The sequence below is a fragment of the Epinephelus lanceolatus genome, chromosome 17 (assembly GCF_041903045.1).
Source record: "Epinephelus lanceolatus isolate andai-2023 chromosome 17, ASM4190304v1, whole genome shotgun sequence".
Lineage (NCBI taxonomy): Eukaryota > Metazoa > Chordata > Actinopteri > Perciformes > Serranidae > Epinephelus > Epinephelus lanceolatus.
The window spans coordinates 28,549,063-28,568,729 of NC_135750.1; the positions used below are offsets into that span (position 1 = coordinate 28,549,063).

Genomic DNA, 19,667 nt, shown 5'->3' on the forward strand with positions numbered 1-19,667 from the left:
ATCCAGTGCCTGTTCTTTCACTGCTAGATCCTGTAAATGTCAAGCGCTGTGATAACAGAACATGATAAGGAAGAGTGACAAATATAAACAGTGACTACCCTGTGAGTGAGGTTAGTTTAGTGTTCAGGAGTATAGTTTTCTATGTGCTAATCCTAATCCTTTTACGGTCTGACTTTGAAATCTCTTTCCCCTGACCTTCTATACTAACCATGTGCAAAGGACAAAACCACGGCAATCTTCAAATACCCCAGGGTGTCTATAACTAGGGTTGCAACTAATGACTGCTTTAAGTGTCAATTAGTCTGTTGATTATTTTCTTAATTAGTCAATTAGTTGTTCGGTCTATAAAATGTCAGAGAATGGTGTAAAAGAAAGTAAATCTCAATTTCCCAAAGCCCGAGATGTCCTCAAATGCCTTGTTTTGTTTGCAGCCCAAAGATATTTAGTTGGCTGTCACAGAGGAGAAAAGAAACAAGAAATCAATCAAAGAATTGTGATTTTTGTGCCTTAAAAAAATACTCAAACTCATACTCAAATCAATTATCAAATTAGTTGGTGATTAATTTCAGAGTTGACAACTAATCTGCAGCACTCATTAGGGGCAGGGGGAAAAAAAAAATCAATTCAGCATAGTATCGCAATATTTTTTGGGGCAACTTTCTATTGCTACATGGAAGCCAAGCCTACTGAGATAATAAAAATGAACTGCTTTTTTAGTTCACAAGAAACATTTTGCTGCAAGGAAAATGATTGAAGCGAGATGAAAAGACTGAAAACATTTTTCGATAAAACAGATGTTGACAAAGTTTTCCTCCGGGGACCCAATTTGCAGTGAAAAAATATGTATAAACGGCAATATATGTTATCGCAATACTCGGCATAAAGCAAAAAGTTTCAATCACAATGATTTTGTATTGTGATTTAAGTATTGTGACAATGACGTATCGTGGGGCCTCTGGTGATTCCCAGCCCTTGCGCTTGTCTGTTAAGTTTTATATTTTTAATATCTTTGACCGAATGAAACATTCATGTGACAAAATGAATAAAACACTGACAAAGTGAGCATCTACCTCAGAGTGTGAGGAAGGGGCGGAAGCTGATAGCAGCTCATCTCCTCCTGCCTCAGTTTCAGACTCTACGGTCATTGTGACCAGATCTGTTTAAAAGCAGAGTCGCAGGTCGCACGCAACCCAACAGCCGAGTGAGGGAGGGATGACGCTGCTTTTGGTTGACGCAGGCTGCTTTCTGAAAACAGCACATCGCTGTTAGAAAAGGGTATCAGTGAGAAATGACCATCAAGGTGTTAGGGCAACTTCTAAAGGTGCACTTGCTGCTCATCACCTCAGGAGGAACAGGCCTGATAACCAGACCCTTCAGACATCTTCTTAGAAAACACGCCTCAGCAAAACAGAAGCTGCCCACAGTTTCCTCTCCCCCGCACTGCCAACCTTGAGACATGTAGGTCGTCCTTTCAACATAGGAACACTAAGCAGCTGTGTGTCTGAACTGAATTTATCATGGCAGCAAAACACTTTGTGTGCCACCTCTCTGCAGCGAGGTCAGGGGTTGCAGTCTGCTACAGAGCAGTGTCCCTGAAGATGATTCAGCAGCACTGTTAGATTTCACGGTCATGATCACCCTGAACGGCTACAGCTCCCTCACACACATCCTGTTATTTTACGATAATAAGAATGAAAGCACGTATGTGTCATGTTATAAGCACGGTTTTGATGTGTGTGAACAGGATGTGTCTCTTGTTTCTGTGTGTGCATTTAGCAGCAGCACGTGTCTATTAGAGCTGCATGATGCTGTGAACATGTGCGCTGTTAGACGGTCTCATGCTTCTGCATACTGCAAGTATTTACTCAAATTTATCAATTAGTCAGTCGACATAATTAATCGGCAGGTGCTTTGATAATTAAAAAAAATAATTCAAATAGTTTTTTTTTTACAGAAAATAATGCTTAAGATGTTCCTGTTTATCAGAAGTTTTTTTGTATTTTATTTGACTGAAGAAACATTTTTTGATTTTATGTGCTATTGTTGGGACAAAAAGATGTCAACTACAGGTTTTGGGAACTGTGATGGGCTTTTTCTTCACAATTATCTGACATTTAAAAGGACCGACAATTAACTGATAATAATACAAATAATCTGCTGTTGCAGCCCAACAGCCCTGCAATAAATCATATAATGTTTTAATGTTCAGATTTCATTAAAAAAATGTTTTTAGAGAGGTTCTGATTCAACTTACGGGTAATTTTGGAGGCTGCACTTTGTGTTGCTGGATAACTACATTGCTTTCTACCAAGAAGTGTTTCAAATATTTTGCCCACACCATCATTTATCATCAGGGTAGACTAAATATTAAAAACACCGCTCAAACAAAAGCCTCTAAAATGAGTTGAATCAACACCTCTTTACAAAAGTTTCAACAAAATCTGAACATTGAGGGATTTACTGTTTTATCAGACTGTATTACTTTCAGCTGAAAATGAAATTTGACACAGCGTGCGTGTTACAATAGTAATACATCCTGAATATGCATTCATTAATACCATTTTCTGACATGTGGAGAAATCACTGCTGAATATGTGCAAATATTGATTTAGAGAACTTATAAAACAATGACTCTGCTTATTAAGGAACTCCTCTTTGTTTTATGACCTGCTTTCATTGGACTGAAACTGTGAGGCTGCTGCAGACAATCCACCAGAATTATAGATTATTAATTGAGTTATGTGTTTGAATAAATGAACTGGGGTGGGTGTGCTTTGTACAACTGGCTTCACCATTATCGTCTCTTCTCATGTCACAGCCATGTGTGATGTGTTTGTGGTGCAACTTTACCATGACAGAAGAATCTTGACAATTTCAGCAGCCATGGTGTATCAATGAAAGAGACGCTTTGTGCTGAGGGAATAATCCACCTTTCTGACTCAGGGCATTAGCCTCGCTTTAACCTGAAGTTTTAAAGGACTCAGCAGCCTCTTACAGTTAAAGTCAGGTCTAATTAACAAACAGAGATCTTGAAAGTAATGGTGCCTTGATGGCAGGATGGCAGGAAGCTCCAGAGTTTGACTCCAGTCCTATCTGTCACTGTCAGATACCTGCACAACTTACTTTGCATTCACTCCTCTGGAGCCAGAGAACAGCTGGTTTTGCATGACAGGTGTAATTCAGCAGAGCAGCAGGGCTCTGGCTCCTGAGGGACACACACTGCAAACCACAAGCATGAGGAGGGTACCTTGCATTCAGAGAGTTGGCTGTGTGTTTCCATCTGCGTCAATACTTACTTTTGTCCTTCCATTTATCGTGTAGTTTCCCAGTTTGCCGTTACAATGTCTGATCAGGTCGTCCATGCGTGTCATTAGGAAGCGAATCTTCTCGCAGCCGGGCTCTCTCCCCTCTATCCATGTGATTTTGTCCCCTCGGATGTCTTTAGTGGAGTCGCCTTTTTGACTCACCAGCTGTCCGTCTGTGAACTTGCCAGTTTTGTGTAGGGCTTTGACATTTTCCAGAATGCCCAGCCCGATTTCTGCTCCTAAAAAGTTGTCCACCACACAGATGCCGTGCTTGTTCATACACGGCACTATGTACTCCATGGCAAGTTTCTGAGGGGATGAGCTAGTTTGTCCGTTAGGTGTGGCGGGGTTGTTGGACCCGTCCTCCCCGGTGCTCTCACAGTCCCCAGGTGCTTCTATGTTTGTGGTGTGTGGTAACGACGCACTGTCCGCCAGCTCGGGGTTTATCTTTTCCCGGTCTTTCTCCGCTGTCGTGTCGTCCCCCGGCTGCTCGGGCTTCTGCTTAGGAAGCTGCGCCCTGTCCGTCTCCTTACAAATGAGCTTGTGTTTCTTCCAGTGCTGTTTCTGGTGCTCCTTGCTGCAGTAGAAGGAGCTCCGGCACCTACCACACTTGAGGAGGTTCTCCATTTTCCCACAAAGTTCGCAGTACTGTCGGTCTCGGTCCAAGTCGCTCTGCTGCTGCTTCTCCATGTTTACGGCGACAACGGGTGTACTACGCCTTTAATTCCGATCCTTTACACGCGCCCTGCTAACCGACAACTTTGGAAAGGATCCACTGCCTCTGCCACGCTACACCGAGCGAGACGGAAAAGTAATACTCAAAACCGCGCCATTTTATCACACTTATCCCCTCTTCACATTGTGTATCAGTGAAACAACACAGGTACGTGCGCCCTAGACCGAGCATTTCGGGCTCGGTCGAGCTCTTCAGGAGGGATTTCAGCTGCCTAGCTGACTGTCCGAGGGTACTGCATGGCGCCGCTGTGTGTGTGTGCTCAGCCTGTCTGCGGTCCAGCCTGCTCTGACGTCCGCAGACAAGCACCGCCCCCCCAGGCGCTGCCTTCGCGCGCTGTCGGAAAAAGCATGCTGCGTAAAATGGCTCGAAACTGGAGACACGTGGAAGTAGTTAATCTATGTCCTGTCAAAGGGAATATGGAGCATGTCCTTGGCCATGGATGATGAAGTCCGCCTCTGGTCAATCGATAAAAAGTAATACTTGCCATCTTGACTAGATCTCCAGTCGTGCAGCCCCAGTGATCTCTTTAATCATTCTCAAGTACAATGGTTGGGTACGATTTTGGGGTATTAGTACTTTTACTTGAGTAGGCTATTTCAGTTTCATACTGCTTTATAATTTTATAAAATACTATTCACTGCTACTGACAAAACTACTTAGCAGTACAAAATTAATGAATCATCTCCACCTACAAGCTGTTTTACTAAAATGCTACTTGCATAACAATGTCCAATAATATTAAACACTATTCATAATATATAAAACCATTCAGCAGCTGGGAATGGAATATGCACAATAACTACTTTTATTTTTGATACTAAAGAACATTTGGCCGATAATACGTGTGCACTTAAGTGAACTTTTGAAGGCAGCACTTTCACTTTTAATGAAGTGCATTTACAATTTGGTATTGCTTTTTTTTTTAACATAAGTAAAGGATCTAACTTACTGAACCATCCCGCATCTGCATATAGGATATTAGAATTAAAATGAATTATTTACTTAACTTTCACATTACGAAACATGCTTTCTTTCTGTCTCTGCCACCTTATCCAGGGTCTGTGTGGAGCTAGAGGCTCAACTTTAATATACGCAGAGATGGCGAAGTAAAGGAAGCACTTTTATTTACATGTGATCCGGTGATCCATAAATACGTGCAGGAAGCATGTGACATGACATGTGATAAACATTTTCTTCCTGCTGTGGCACAAAATAGCTCCCTGCAGCTTGTTTTATACAAAAACGCATCACAACAACAGTTGTTTATTCAATTACAGAGGCATTGGGGAAACCCAGCAGGTCGATAACGCAAATGTAAGACCATGAAGGGAGCACATGAAGGCATCATCAGTCAACGTCAACGTCAGTGTGTTTGCCCTCATTCCTGGCTTGCATGTGTGAAATTCCTTTCACACAACAAAAGAATATTTTGCAGAAAGATGTTGCCGGTTTTATGATACACTGATCAATAAGTTTGTGGCCTGTGATGAAGCTCATGGTTGCAGTTGAGATGTACTTAAATGTACTATCGGAATGCATATTGTTGCAATTTATTTTATTTTATTCTTTTTTTATATGTATAAAGCACAAATTTAGGTTCAGCTGCATATGTAAATACAAACGCCGATGGGGCCTATTGCTCATCAACTACGGGAAACGGGTGTTTGAATGACAGGTAGGTGTGCCGTGCAGAGGCAAAGCGCAATTTGGCACCAGTTGTGTGGCACGTACGCAGTCTGCAGGAGTCCCTGGAGGAGGGGTTGTAAGAGAGAAGCGGGGTAATCTGATCAAGAAAGGTTGGATAAAACATACTTCACTTGCAACAAATGACAGAAGTCAACCCTGGATGGCAGTCTGGAGATGTCTGGATGCTCAATCTGGGTTTTTTTTTAACTTAACAGAAAGTATTTTGGCTGCAAGGGCGGGCCTGTATCACTCCCTATTGAATACATTTTACACTGGAACATGCTTAAACCTAGTAGATGTAGTATCTGCATCAACCAGCATGGCATGATACTGAATGTGTAATTACAAAAAAAATAAATAAAATAAAAGTACAAAAATGTAATTATCTATATTCCGGGGCAAGCTCCTTTTTTATAATAAACAAGAAATAAATTGTAGGCGCCCTGTAGTTTAAACTATCTGCAACTTTTTTTAGTAATTGTAAAATAAAAACCAGCAAATATGGTTTTACTAAGGTGGAAAAAATGCTGTAATAAATACAAATGCCACATTCTGCCATGTTACTACATCTCCCATGATGCACTTCGCATTTCCTGTGACGCTTGTAAATAGTGCGAAAGCCCCGCGAATAGTGACGACCACACGAATGCCTGTTATTAAAAACAAGTAAACACGATTTATTTTTGCATTGTAGGATAATTAGACTTTATTCAGCGTGTGTGTCATTGTTCAGAGATGGAAACCTTCATATGTGAGCGGAGTATTTTTGTCTTTTTGTCCTTAATTAGCCCTGACAGATGTAACTGTTAGTGCCTCGGTACAGTTGGTCGGCAGCACGGACCTCAGTAGCTAAAACAGTTTAAATGCAACATTAATTGAGCTTAGGATAGTTACATTTAATAAAAGAAGACATTGTAACAGTGGAGGTATGCATAGGCGAGAAGGTAAGTCCAGCGTTTGAGACTTAACTAAGAATAACAACGTTTTTAAGCTAGTTTAGTTGTTGGTTGTTGTTAGCAGCATGGGCTAATAACCCAGCTGTGTGACGTGTATAAACTAACGTTAGGTAGCTAACACTAACATGCAGCATGCTGTTATTACAGTAATGTTTGCCAAGATCACTGTGTAGTTTATACATTTGTTCATAAAGGTGGTGGTCCTAGCAATGGCAGCAGCAACACAAGGGGCTGGTGTTTTTTTCCTACTTAGCTGCATGTATTTCAGCACAAATGGTGCTGTCATTTTATTTAGATAGGGTCATAGATTTTGATAGTTGTGATTTGTGTCCTCTGTGACACTAGAGGATAAATTATATAAAAAAAGTGTTGACCAAAGATTGTCAGGTGAGGTGTCACGATTTGTCTGTAATACCTGGATATTAATGTTTAGCTAACGGCTGGCAATACAACTGAAATTCCTGTTTGGGTCACAGAACTTGATGGGTGACAGACTTTTGGCGTAACACCTGTTACCACCTGAAACCCAAAGTTATGTCTTCAAGTAGCTTGATATGTCTGACAAGCAGACCATGACCCAAGGATAGTCACTTAAATTTTATAGAAAACTAATACCCTTTTTCCACCAACATGGAACTGGTTTCGTTCAGGTGTTGCGTCGAAGACTGCTTTCCTGTCGATATTCCCCCTATCCTACCCTTCTCTTTCTGGTCTCTGAACATCAGTTACGTTATCAAAAATGCACAACAGAGACTTTACTTTCTGAGGTGTCCACAAAAACAACATCACAGCACAGGATCATGAACACCTGATGAGGATAATAATGTCAAAAATCATAGGATCACCATTACCACAGAAACAGGACATTTACACAACTTGCTGCAGGAAGAAAGCACTTTGTATTATAAAGGACACCCGTCATCCCACACACAGCCGTTTCTCTTATCTTCCCTCTGGGAAACGTCTGCAGAGCATCCGCGCTTAGACCTTCCATTTGGACATAGCTTTTACCTCCAGGCGGTCAGACCATTGAATGGTAGCACTTAAGGACTGTAGATGCTGTAGCTCATTCATGTTCTATTATATGCTGCTGTTGTTTTTATTATATGCTGCTATCAGGCTGAGAGAGAGACAGGGCATAGTACATTTCATTGCATTTAATGTACACTGTATTTTTTAATGTATATGTCAATGAATTTGAACTTTAACTAAACCTGAACCAAACCCTTAGCCCTAACTCTGGTGGGGAAACAAGAACACATACCCGAAAAGTCGTTTTTCAGCTGGGACCAAAAAACGACATCAGTGGTCGTGTCACATTCTACAGGTTGGAAAGAGAGGATGGAGAAGACAACAGTGAAGAAGTCAAGTGTGAAATTGTCCGAAAAAAGAGCACGCAGTGGTCTCATTTAGTTGGTCTCATTGTTGGTCTGTGCAAACAAATATCCATAAAAACAGAACAAAAGTTTGCACGTAGTCAGTGTAATCTGCAGTTGTTTTTTTTTTACGACTGTTAACTTGGATTGTGCATTGTACAACCCCCTTTGTTGATGACACCTCCTTGATAACAGTACCGTGCAAAGCTGGTCGCTAAATAGCACCAAGGCTCCACAGATCCTGAACAAAATTCATTCATGAACCAAAGCTAATTTAATGGAGAAGGGGTATAAAAAAATCAACAGATGTAAGAAGGTGGAACCAGCCATTTTTTATTTAAAACTGCCCAGAACAACTGATCCATTACCAAAATTGTTGCAGAGAATTTTTTTTGTTGATCAGCTAATTGTTTCAGTTCTAGTTCACACCTTAAAGAGGCTCTCCAGTGAATTTTTGAGTCAGTGACAGATTAAAAACAGAATCGTCAAACTTAATCCAGCAGAGGTCAAAGTATCCTGAATTTTAGTTCCATAAACAGGTCAAGCCCAAGAAAAATATTAGATCCTTCAGTTCCCACAACGTAACTCTTTAGTGTCATTTACCAGTCGCCCGTGCCGAGTACATGCCCATGTGTTTCCAGCTCCATATCTATACGTTGTTACACAGACTTCCCGTTGAATATTTAAGTCCTCAGCCCAAGTCATAATAACTCTGTTGACATCAGGGTAAACAACTAAACTGATCTTCATTTGAAAATCAGTAGCATGCCTCTGTAAAATAACAAGGCCAGTTTAGATAAAATGACAGCAGTTGGAGGCGTTTATTACTGAAGACAAACTGCAGTATCACCTGACTCTTTCTGCTTCATGTCAGGTGAAGGATGTCCCCGGAAAAATGCTGATGCAGCGCAGGATCATGATGTTAGTGCCAACCCATCCTCACCTGTCATTGCTGCTTTCAAAGGTAACTGCATCCTCAGCATTTTGATTGCATTTTCCACACACGTGTTTACTGTGTTTCATTTGTGCTAAGATATCAAACTTACCTTTTTTTCTATCTTTTAAGTTTTCCAACAGGAGCTTGACACAAAACACGACAAATATGAGCGTCTTGTTAAGATCAGTCGAGATGTCACCATCGAAAGCAAGAGGACCATTTTTCTTTTACATCGAGTGACCAGGTATGTACTGTTGTAAGAAGACATGTTAACTGGTACAGTTTAGTGTGGAAAACATTTTCTCACTGTATTCAGATTAAATGGGAGAATGCAACTCATTTGATGAGCCACATGTTATTACAGTGGATTTAGGTTTAGTTCTGTTTTTCTGGGAACAGAACTGTGTTTTTAAGGAAGCTGTTTCCAGTTAGTAACTTCTGTTTGAGAGATGTTCTAACTTTTACTTTGTGTGTTTTCTCTGGACGGGAAGTGTACCCAATGCAGAGGATATTCTGAATGAAGCAGACATGAAACTGGACGCAGTCAGGCAGAAAATTGGTCAAATTGCTGAAGAGCTCAGAGGAGAGGACATCTTTCAGTTTCACAGAGCTTTCACGCCAGGTGAGTCCACATGAACCTTTTATTGTTTAAGAAGGCAGACAAGACCTTGGATAAACTGTATTTGGTTGTGTTACTATTTTATTATTATTAATTATTTATTGTTGTAGTATTTTTTGAAAATGCACCAAAGTGTGAGATCTTTTTTAACAGATGAGTAATCAATTCTTTAAAGGACTGGCCCACTTGTGTTTTCCAAATGCCCATCATTATACTAGTCTGGGTCAAATTTGAAGTTCGAGCCAGAGTCAGACTCTGAGTAAAGTTTCAATACGCGTGCTGCTAGACCTCCGTGCAACACTGGACATGATTGATTCACCACATTCTATAAGAGCTTCTAGGAAGTTGTTTTGGTCTCACTGACACTGTGCTCCCCTGGTTTGAGTAATATGTAACGGGCAGATTTTACACAACAGCTGTTCATCAGACCGTGCCAAAGTCAGCTATGGTGTGCCACAAGGCTCTGTGCTTGGTCCTATTCTTTTTTCTATTCACATGTTGCCCCTTGGTACATTAATCAAACATTACATACTAGGTTTCTGTTCCTATGCAGATGATACTCAGCTTTGCATCTCCATTAAGCCGGACACCTGTCATTATATGGAAGAATGCCAGTTAGAAATCAAACAATGGATGTCATCGAACTTCCTCCTTTAAAAGCTGAGAAAACTTAAAAGCTGGTTTTTGCTTCGAAGCAGAAAAAAAAAAATTCAATGATCTCTCTCTCTCTCTGAAATTAGCTGGCTCCACAATCTCACAAAGCCCTAGTATTACAAATACTGATGTCCTGCTTGATCCAGATCTCTCTTTTGACGAGCCATCAATGATAGTACAAAGATTGCATATGTCCATTTACAAAATATAGCCAATATCCAACACATTCTTTCCGGGGCTAATGCTGAAACACTGGTTCATTCATTGTCTCATCGCAACAACTTGTACAAAACACTGCTGCTAGGATATTAAAAAGACTATGTGATCATATCGCCCCTGTTCTTATTTCATTACACTGGCTGTACATACTAGGTCTGACTTCAAGATTCTACTTTTCACTTATAAAATATTACACAGACTTGCACCACCCCACTTGTCACTTCTATTCACTCTTCACATACCTATCAGGACTTGACGATCTCAAACTGCTGATCCCCCGACTAATCCAATAATAAATATCAAAGCAGCTTTCTTTTACCAAGCCCCACTTCTCTGGAATCATCTTCCTATCCAAAGTTATCCATCTTATATTCAGTTTTATGTTCACAAAGTTAAACATACGTATGTAACACATTTAGCATGTTTTCACCTGTATCCAGATATGGATATTAATATTATTTATTATTGTCTTATTTTACATACAGCCCTTTGAGACTTTGTTATATCAGGCTATAATAAACTTTAATGTGACTTGACAGTCTGTAGTAATTAGTGTGTCACCCAATATATAAAGTCTGGCATTAATTTCTTTTAGTGTACAGTAATAATATACTCTCGAATTGAGAAATAAGCTCCAGTGAGGAACACGAGCCAAAAACTTAATTAGGAGCTTCCACGAGAAATGCTCTCTGCTGTGACGCTATCACCTCAATCACCCTGTTTGTGCTTTAGATTTATTGTGATACTATCACACTGATAGTGTGAGAGTGTGACCTTGATGCAGGCCTGGATATGATAGACACACCCTTCTGATAAACTTGTTTTCCCACTAGTATCAATATCAGTTTTTGTTAGCGTAGCCAAAGTGTCTGCAGTGTTTGGAGAAAAACATTACTGGGAGTGAGGGTGAGCTGTTATCTAGCAGCTGGGGAAGTCATTTTTAGATTGTGGTCACTCAGGAATCACTGTTGCATCTTCCGCGACGTGACCACTGGCAGTTCCCACCAATTAGACGCTTCATTTTTTCCCCATTTTTATCTTCTTTATTAGATTGAGGCTGGGCTCGCTGCACGAGCTCTTCAGCTAATCTTGGCTGGACGAGAAGTCTCCAGGCATGTGTAATGGGTCTGCTTTTTTTACATAAGGACCATTAAAGATATTGTGGGCTAAATCTGAACATAACTGCCTCTGATAACAAGGCAGCGCGGCTCTTTGATAAGCTCTTTAGCCTAGACCCATCTAGCAGCAATGAGACACAAGTGCAAACACAAGTGTACTGGTGTGGTTTTTCCCAGGGTTCACCTGCAACTCAGTGAGCAACTCTGTGGTCGAACATTCAGCTCAGTTAATCTGTAAATCATCTGTGGCCATTCATACGTATTTGTTTAATTTTGATCTATTAAAACTACTGATCTGGTCATGCTATGCACACACAGCCTTCAACTTTTCCGACCACTGTGCCAGTAGAATCCATCCAATTTTCAGTTAGTTTTCCTTGAGTCACTGTTAAAACATCTACAGTCATTTGTTTTGTTTTTGTCTTGGTCTCAGTGACCAAAGGTAACTGCTGCTTCAGACTAAATAACACAAACCGCTCCTGGCAGTAAACTCAGGAACTGAACTCCGCCTGCCTGCCTCAAAGCCTGTGTAACCTTTTCATGTCATATCCTGTCCGCCTCAGTTTGAGTTGTGTTCACTGTAAGCTCAGTGTCACAGCTGTTGGGCCACTGGCAAGGTTTCGATGTTTGTGGTGGGGTTTTTTTTGTTGATAAACATTATGAACAATTTGTCGAAAATGACTACTAGCACTCATTATATGAGAAAAGGCTATGGGCCCTCGAATAAACAGTCAAAGCATTTAAAGCTCCAGACAATGTGAGCATTAATTATGTATTTTTCTGTAACAGTAAATGTACATGACTAAGTGAGCAAAAATTTAGCAAAAAGTTATGAAAAAAAAACATCTTTCGAAGTCAAAAACTGTCATCTAATGATGCAACATCCTATCTGGTCCCCAGAAGTATGTTCTCTCTCTAACAGGTGCAGTCATTTTACTTTAAAGGAATACTTACACCTTATTAATTACTCACCCCGTGTAACGATGAATGTGTGAAGAAAAATTGTTTTTCTTGCATGCTTCTACAGTGAAAGAAGAATCCAAAAAACAGAGAAAATTCTTCTTGAAGTCATAGGGGTCCACGTCTAACAACAGCAAAACTATATCAAAACATCCATTTACAAACTCTCACATAACTCGTACAGTATAATCCAAGTCTCATTTATCCAGTTGTATGCTCAGTATGTAAAAACAAAGTGTTTTCTGATGGGCAGTTGAACAAAAAGTGCAACTTCTCTGTGCTCTTTTCAAAGCCAGACCCCATTGACAAAACAGTACCTCACTGAACATGGGAGCTGCTTGTCTACCACTTCCTCACAAAACACCAAAGTCACTCAAATGGTCATCTGTGGGTTGAAGTATTCCTTTAATAGTAAATTGCAGACACATCATCTTAATTTATATATACTATGCACTCTATACTGTGCACTTTTAATGACTTAAATAACCAATCAATTCTTTAGTGCTGCATATTAGCTTTAATTATTATATGAAACATTGAATGTAACAGTATGAAGTAAACATTTTCCAATTTTAAGCTTCTTTACTGGTTGAACGTAGAACCAAATATAACATACTTCACTGTACTTACCAAGGGTGCAGTTACTGGGACAAATACAGACCTTTAGGTGCAGTGCTGTTTGCCTGATGAACACACTTCTTTCCATAAGCTAAAGATAGCACAGTGATGCTGCGGACGCAAAACACAAAACAATTTGTAGGAATGTAAACACACGTCATGTAAATCTCTCATCTGAAACAACTGCACTGTTCCATGTTTGGCAGAAAATCTGTTTATGCAGGACTCCATTGCATGAGGAAGAAGCTGGTGGGGAGGGTATTTTTGTGGGGCCTTTAATGATTTACAATGAGTCAACCATTAAAGTCAGGTCAAGGTAAATGAAATGGAGATGAACCACACTCTCCTCCTCCTCGCCTCTATGTAGCACACTGCGGTTAGCTACGCTGAGAAAGGAGGCCCTTTGAAGTTCAATTGCCGCTCCAAAAGTAAACTTCAGACACAAAGTCTTCCGTCCTGTGATTATTTGATTGTTGTTTGCACAGGGCCAGAAAACAAATGAGGGGTCATCTCAGCCCGCTACAAAAAATGGCCACTGTTGTTCAAATCAAAAGACAGCGACAGGAAACAGGTTTTATTTGAATCATTATCTACGTCTTTGATCTATGCTGTGCAGATATCATGTCGTGTTTATACACACTCTACGTGCTATGCTCATTTGATACTTAGTTGACCTCCTTTTTAGTAATAGTTGTATTTTTAGAGAATCCATTTACAAATACATGGAGAAAATAGGCATCCTCCATACACCAAACAGATTCAACAGCTGGAGCAGTGAAATATTTGGAATTATTTCCTAATGTTTTATGGTGATGTATTTCAATGTAATTATATGCATTAGGGATCCAGGAGTATGTGGAGGCTGTCTCTTTCCTGCACTATATCCGTCATCGCAGCCTTATCAGCTTGGAGGAGATCAACGCCAGACTGGTGTTCATGAGAACGGAGAAGGTAGATCCTAAGGTAAATTCAAGGAAGGCTTTGTGGTTAAGACGCATGTTTGTTTTGTCATCTTATAAACAGTTCCAAAAACAATTCAGTGTTAATCCCTGTCGTGGCTGTAGCACAGACTATCGACTGGAAGCAATCATATCCTGAATACAGGCACTGCCATTTTCACCACCCAGAGCTAGGCTAAATCCTAATGTCCACCCTCTGGGCCCTACAGACTGAGCCCTTGTGGACTTCAGTTGTACGTAGTGTTACGTATTTACTGCCGTCACGTAAGGTCTGCGAGAGCAGAGACTGCATCAGCTGATAGACAGCCCTCCAGACTGTTTTACTCATTGCTGTGGAAACATTCAACTATCGCTGCTGTCATATTCATGTCATATGAGTTGATGAACAGTGCCTACTTATCAGTCCCTGCAGATAACAAGATAAATCCCATTTATAGCCTTTTTTATTTCTATATATTTAGGCTACACGCATTCAAAAATAGAAAGTTTGTAAATGAGGACAGGACTATAACTCAGTAAATTGGGTATTACTGGCCTTCTTTTGTTGTATCACCCTGCGCAGTTTGATGGGCTGCAATAATCAAATGCATTTTCAGTCCCTCTACAGCCTATACTTAAACATATTTCTGTATCATGATGTGGTGGAATATTTCTGGCCCTCACAATTCAAGTAACATTTTATTAGGCCTATCAATAACTATTTTACACATTTATAAGTCGTTGTTTTTTTCGGCAGTTGAAAAAAACCCTAACATCATATCGGTATTGCAATGAATAGTGGGTTATTAAATCAGTAAGGTTTTCTGAAGTCTGCACCCCAAGAGGACTCCTCGAAGTCTGCAGGAAGTCTGCTTGAGGTCCCTTGTGGATGTGTTGAACTGTAGCTTTGGACAGCACTCAGCACTCCGGACTTCCCGGGAACGCGCCCACAAAGTCCACGAGTCTGCAAGTGCGGTGAAGTGCGGACACTTGAATTCAGCCCTGGAGTCTGTGCAGTAGCAATCAGGAAGTGGAGCCATTGTATGCAGTTCCCGCCCATACACCTGTTCAACCCAATCATGAGCAGCACCGGCCATTGATAGCTAGCATACCTCTGTGAAATTGTGACGTTATGCCCTTTTTTTTATAGCATCAAATAACTAATTGAAACCACTCTAATCAGAAAAATTAACACTTGAACATGCATCAGTGTGATGTAAATCAGTAAATCATCTGCTAACATGGAGGGGGTGGGATTTATGTTTTTATACTGCAGCCAGCCACCAGGGGGCAATCGAGAATTTTTGACTTCAGTTTTTGGGAATTGTAGTGCTGTCTATCTTTATATACAGTCTGTGGTACAGACAGAGTTAGAAATTATGTTTTTGGTTCTCTTTTTTTGTTTCATTCGCGTACAAGATTTAAAGGAATAGTTCGACATTTTTGGAAATACACTTACTTGCTTTTTTTTGCCATGAGTTTGATATATACTACTCTCATGTCTGTACGCTAAATACGAAGCTACAGCTAGCAAGCACTCAGCTCACTTTAACTTAGCTTAGCATAAAGCCTGGCTTTGTCCAAAGGTAAAATCCGCAGCTTCACATTTACTGTACAGGCATAAGGGTGGTATCAAGCTTCTCATATAACTCTCAGCAAGAGAGCAATTAAGGATATTCCCCAAAGTATCAAAGTGTTTCTGTAAGAATATCACAGTTTTGTATGTTATAGTTCCTTTCAAAGCAGTGGTTATGACACACACAGGCAACATTGGGTGTTACTATGAACTGCATTTATAAGCATTATGTGTCATTATGTCATTTTATCCTCTCAGCCTGTTATTTTCAAAGATGGGTGCCTGTTGATGCAGGCAAAATGGCCCGGACCTCAATGTTTTTTGGTAAAAGCATCATCAAGATTGAGGAAAATTGGACTTTGCTTATTTTTAGCCCAGGGTTTCTACTAGAAGCAGAGTTATATAACATAACAATCACATTTTGATGATATTGTTGTCTTGTGTTTAAGTCTTGCTGGGATAAGTTTTCTGTGAATCTGTCCAAAAATCCCCAAAGTGCTGATAATCCATGTCTTCTGTGGTGATTGGTGTTTGATTTTTACATTCTGTCTCATCATGTTTTCATCCCAGGGCTCAGCAGAAGCTCTGCAACCAGGAGGTCAGGTCCTGACCTTCCAGGTGACGCCCTCAGACTACCTGCTCGGCGTGGCCGACCTGACCGGAGAGCTGATGCGGCTGTGCATCAGCAGCGTGGGCAACGGCGACATTGACACGCCCTTCCAGCTGAGCCAGTTCCTGCGGCAGATCCACGACGGCTTCTCCTACATCGGAAACACGGGCCCGTACGAGGTGTCCAAGAAGCTGCACACGCTGCGACAGAGCCTGGGCAAAGTGGAGGATGCCTGCTACGCCTTGCGTGTCCGCGGTTCAGAAATCCCCAAACACATGTTGGCGGATGTGTTTTCCAGTAGGACCACACTCATCGACCCTGAGGAGGGAGTGGTTTGAGTCCCGCACAGTTTCAGAATCATTGTTCGGTTCTCTATGGTGTCATTGTCTTCTTTAGTTCGCTCCAGTTTCATGTTTGTGTGTTTTAAACGGAATTTGACAGATGTTTGATATGGTTCGTGACATGCCTGTTAATTTTGTTTTTATTATTACAATAAAAACAGTGTTACAATAGACAATGGATTTTTTTTGTCTTTGATAAAGATCTGATGACTTAAGTTGTTTTGCATGAATAAAAGACCTGTGCCAAATATGCCATGCTTTCCCGTTCTGTAAGCTGCTTTGATAATGTGTGTTTATTTTATTTTTCTCTCTGCCCTCCCCTCTCTCTATCACACACAGATAATCTAAGGTAGAACCACTGGCTGCCTGCACTCGCTGCATAGTGTGGAGGAGGAACATGTGACCTTTGTACATTGTACGTGCCTGTTCCCTGGCAGGCACACACACACACACACACACACACAACCCATTGCCTCCTCATTCTACCCTCTTCAAACAATCCTCACCACGCTGCAATGACGTAAATTCAGAATAAGGTTTGGAGCGCGCAGAGAAATATTCCTGGCAGAAAACTAATATCTCCCTGCAGTTTCCTCATCACCCGATGGTAGCAATTATTATCTTCCACACAGACAATACAGCTGTGTGTTCATGCACAGCCACAGAGAAACATCTACATGATCTATAATCATTAACAGAAGCTCATACTCGTGTTTGAGGAAACAAGATTTTATTGTGAGATTTAACTTATGATAAAGCATTACATGTGAGTCTGATTATTCAAACCACAACATGAGCACCTCTACTGGATGTAAGTTTTCCAGTTTCTGTCCTGGACAGCTGTTGTGCTTTACGGCCTGCAAATGCTCATCTCTGAGAGCATCATCTGAAGGATGAAATCATCATCTGTCTCTGATTAATTGGCCTTCTTTTTTTGCTTTATGTATTAAAGTGGAAGATATTTGGAGTTTTGTTGGTTAATAGTTTTGTATAAATTCACAAGTAAGCATCAGTCATTAAATCCTCTTGCTGTTCTTCATACAAGCTGAGAGAAAGAGTTTGAATGTGATGAAAGTCTGACACCTGGTGGCTAATGTCAGTACTGCAGAGGGACTTTTCCATAAAACTGAGACACAACTTTTTTTTTTTTTTGGAAAAAATAATTTCATGAAACAGTACTGCTGATTATTGTCATACTGTGGGGTGTTGAAAATGTTAAATGTTAAATGTTTTTCTATATTATACAAAGTATACTGTATGCAGTGTTATATATAGATGTTATTCAAATGGTTGAAATTCTGGTTGGGGTCTTAGGAAGGCTCTGTGCTCATGCTAACTATCCAGGTTTATATTCAAAAAAATACAAAATGTATAATATCACTTTCTGTGCAGCACAAGAGAGCAAATGTTTTTAACAGCAAATAAGTAGTTCCCATGACCTACATATACCACCCCTAAATCAAAAACACACATTTTTCCTCTTACCTTTAGTGCTGTTTATCAAGCTAGGTTGTTTTGATGTGAGTTGCCAAGTTTTGGAGATATCGTCCGTAAAGACATCTGCCTCCTCTCCAATATAATGGAACTAGATGGCCCTCGGCTTGTGGTGCTCAAAGCGCCAAAAAATATGTTTGAAATACTCAACACCAGTGTCTCTTTCTAAAAAATATGATGAGTTATTCAAGATAACCCACAGGCCTTGTTGTGGGCAGTTTCATGTAGGAACTATTTTCTTTCTACCTAAGTACACCTGCCAATCAAATCATCAGGGGTGAAGGAAGTTTACCTAGCAACACAAAGCTTGCTAATGTTAAAACTTAGCCGAGGAGGAGCAAAATGTTCACATCTCGTCCATAGTGCCCTCTGCATGGTGATACGGTTGTAGCAATTAGTGATAGGGAGCTGCAACATGCATGTGTGAGAATCAAATTGTTACGTTTACAAAAGAAAACCAAAACAGCATTTTTTCTTTTAAATTGCAACAAATGTTTGTCTTCAACTTCAACTTTATTAAAATCCCAGAGGGCAAATGGTCTTGCAGGCCAAAGACAACAATTTAAACAACACAAAGGACAGTACATAAAACAATATCTGACGGTACATCAAACACAAGACTAAAAATATTAAGACTAAGATTTGCAGACATATAGACATTACATCATGTTAAAAAAAGTAAAATTGCATTGAAGTGGAAAGTGCATTGTGTCTATTTCGGTTAAGTAAAGCGCAGCTTATTTAGGAGATTAACTGCAACTGACACGAATGAAAATTTAAATCTATTGGTTCTGGTCTGTGGTACCCTAAAATGGGTACCTGAGGGGAGTGTCTGGAACTGAAGTGGGAAGTGTGTGGAGTGGGTGAGTGTCATCCAGAAGTATAGCCTGGGCTCTCTTCTGAAGGTAGACAACATGCACACACTATTAGGAATAACATAAAGGAGATAATAAACTCAGTCTACTTTGTAGTTTGACAGCACAGGTGTAATTAATGACAGTAACGAGGGCTGGATTACATGTAGGTATTCTACCCACTATGTATGCTTCCTCACTAGCGTCATATACTGTGACACTTAAACTGAATTAAGCCATTGTTAATGTTATTAGTGACAGCCGTGCATCACCAAGTACTAGTCAAAATGTCTGTGGAGATAATGCTCTCTTAATGGTCTGTAGCATCAGACAGAGACAGAGTAGGCTGAACCTGAGACATGGGTAGGGTGGATATCAGATTAGTTAGTGCTAAGCATTAGGTGAACAGGTGACACTGAGTTCATTAACAATGGTACAGTCAAATGTCCCAATAGGCCACAACAGCGAGACGGCATGCACAACAGCAGCACCCTGAAACTTGCTCACTTAAATGGAATGTAGTCATTTTAATGTCATCGGTTACACCTTTGCTTTACATGGTATGACATCCCAAAATGTCTGCTGTGGAAAAAAAAAATCTCTTCATGTTTTTTGGAGCCTCTGGATTTTTAGTAATTTCCTTTTTTGCTGCTGTTGTTGAGTTAAGCCC

General features: G+C 40.4%; 2 protein-coding genes across 5 annotated transcripts in view; one reads left to right on the plus strand and one right to left on the minus strand.

The window, feature by feature from the left end:
• The window catches only part of egln1a (egl-9 family hypoxia-inducible factor 1a), a 33,748-nt gene extending 27,765 nt beyond the window's left edge, over positions 1-5,983 (minus strand). For both annotated transcript variants that reach the window (XM_033613044.2, XM_033613043.2), the window contains exon 1: positions 3,297-5,983. In XM_033613044.2, coding sequence (XP_033468935.1) covers positions 3,297-3,995 — 699 coding nt within the window. In that variant the 5' untranslated portion in view covers positions 3,996-5,983. The remainder of the gene's footprint in view (positions 1-3,296) is intronic.
• Positions 1-16,899, plus strand: part of tsnax (translin-associated factor X) — a 33,133-nt gene extending 16,234 nt beyond the window's left edge. Inside the window, exons 1-6 of one of the 3 annotated variants that reach the window (XM_033612574.2) lie at positions 6,400-6,671; positions 8,934-9,023; positions 9,126-9,240; positions 9,488-9,618; positions 14,026-14,147; positions 16,269-16,899. In XM_033612574.2, the coding sequence (XP_033468465.1) occupies positions 6,656-6,671; positions 8,934-9,023; positions 9,126-9,240; positions 9,488-9,618; positions 14,026-14,147; positions 16,269-16,646 (852 nt within the window). In that variant the 5' untranslated portion in view covers positions 6,400-6,655 and the 3' untranslated portion in view covers positions 16,647-16,899. Of the gene's footprint in view, positions 1-6,399; positions 6,672-8,933; positions 9,024-9,125; positions 9,241-9,487; positions 9,619-14,025; positions 14,148-16,268 lie in introns of those variants that run through there. The other 2 variants (XM_033612575.2, XM_078160874.1) reach the window with 2 other exon arrangements.
• Positions 16,900-19,667: the final 2,768 nt, after the last annotated feature.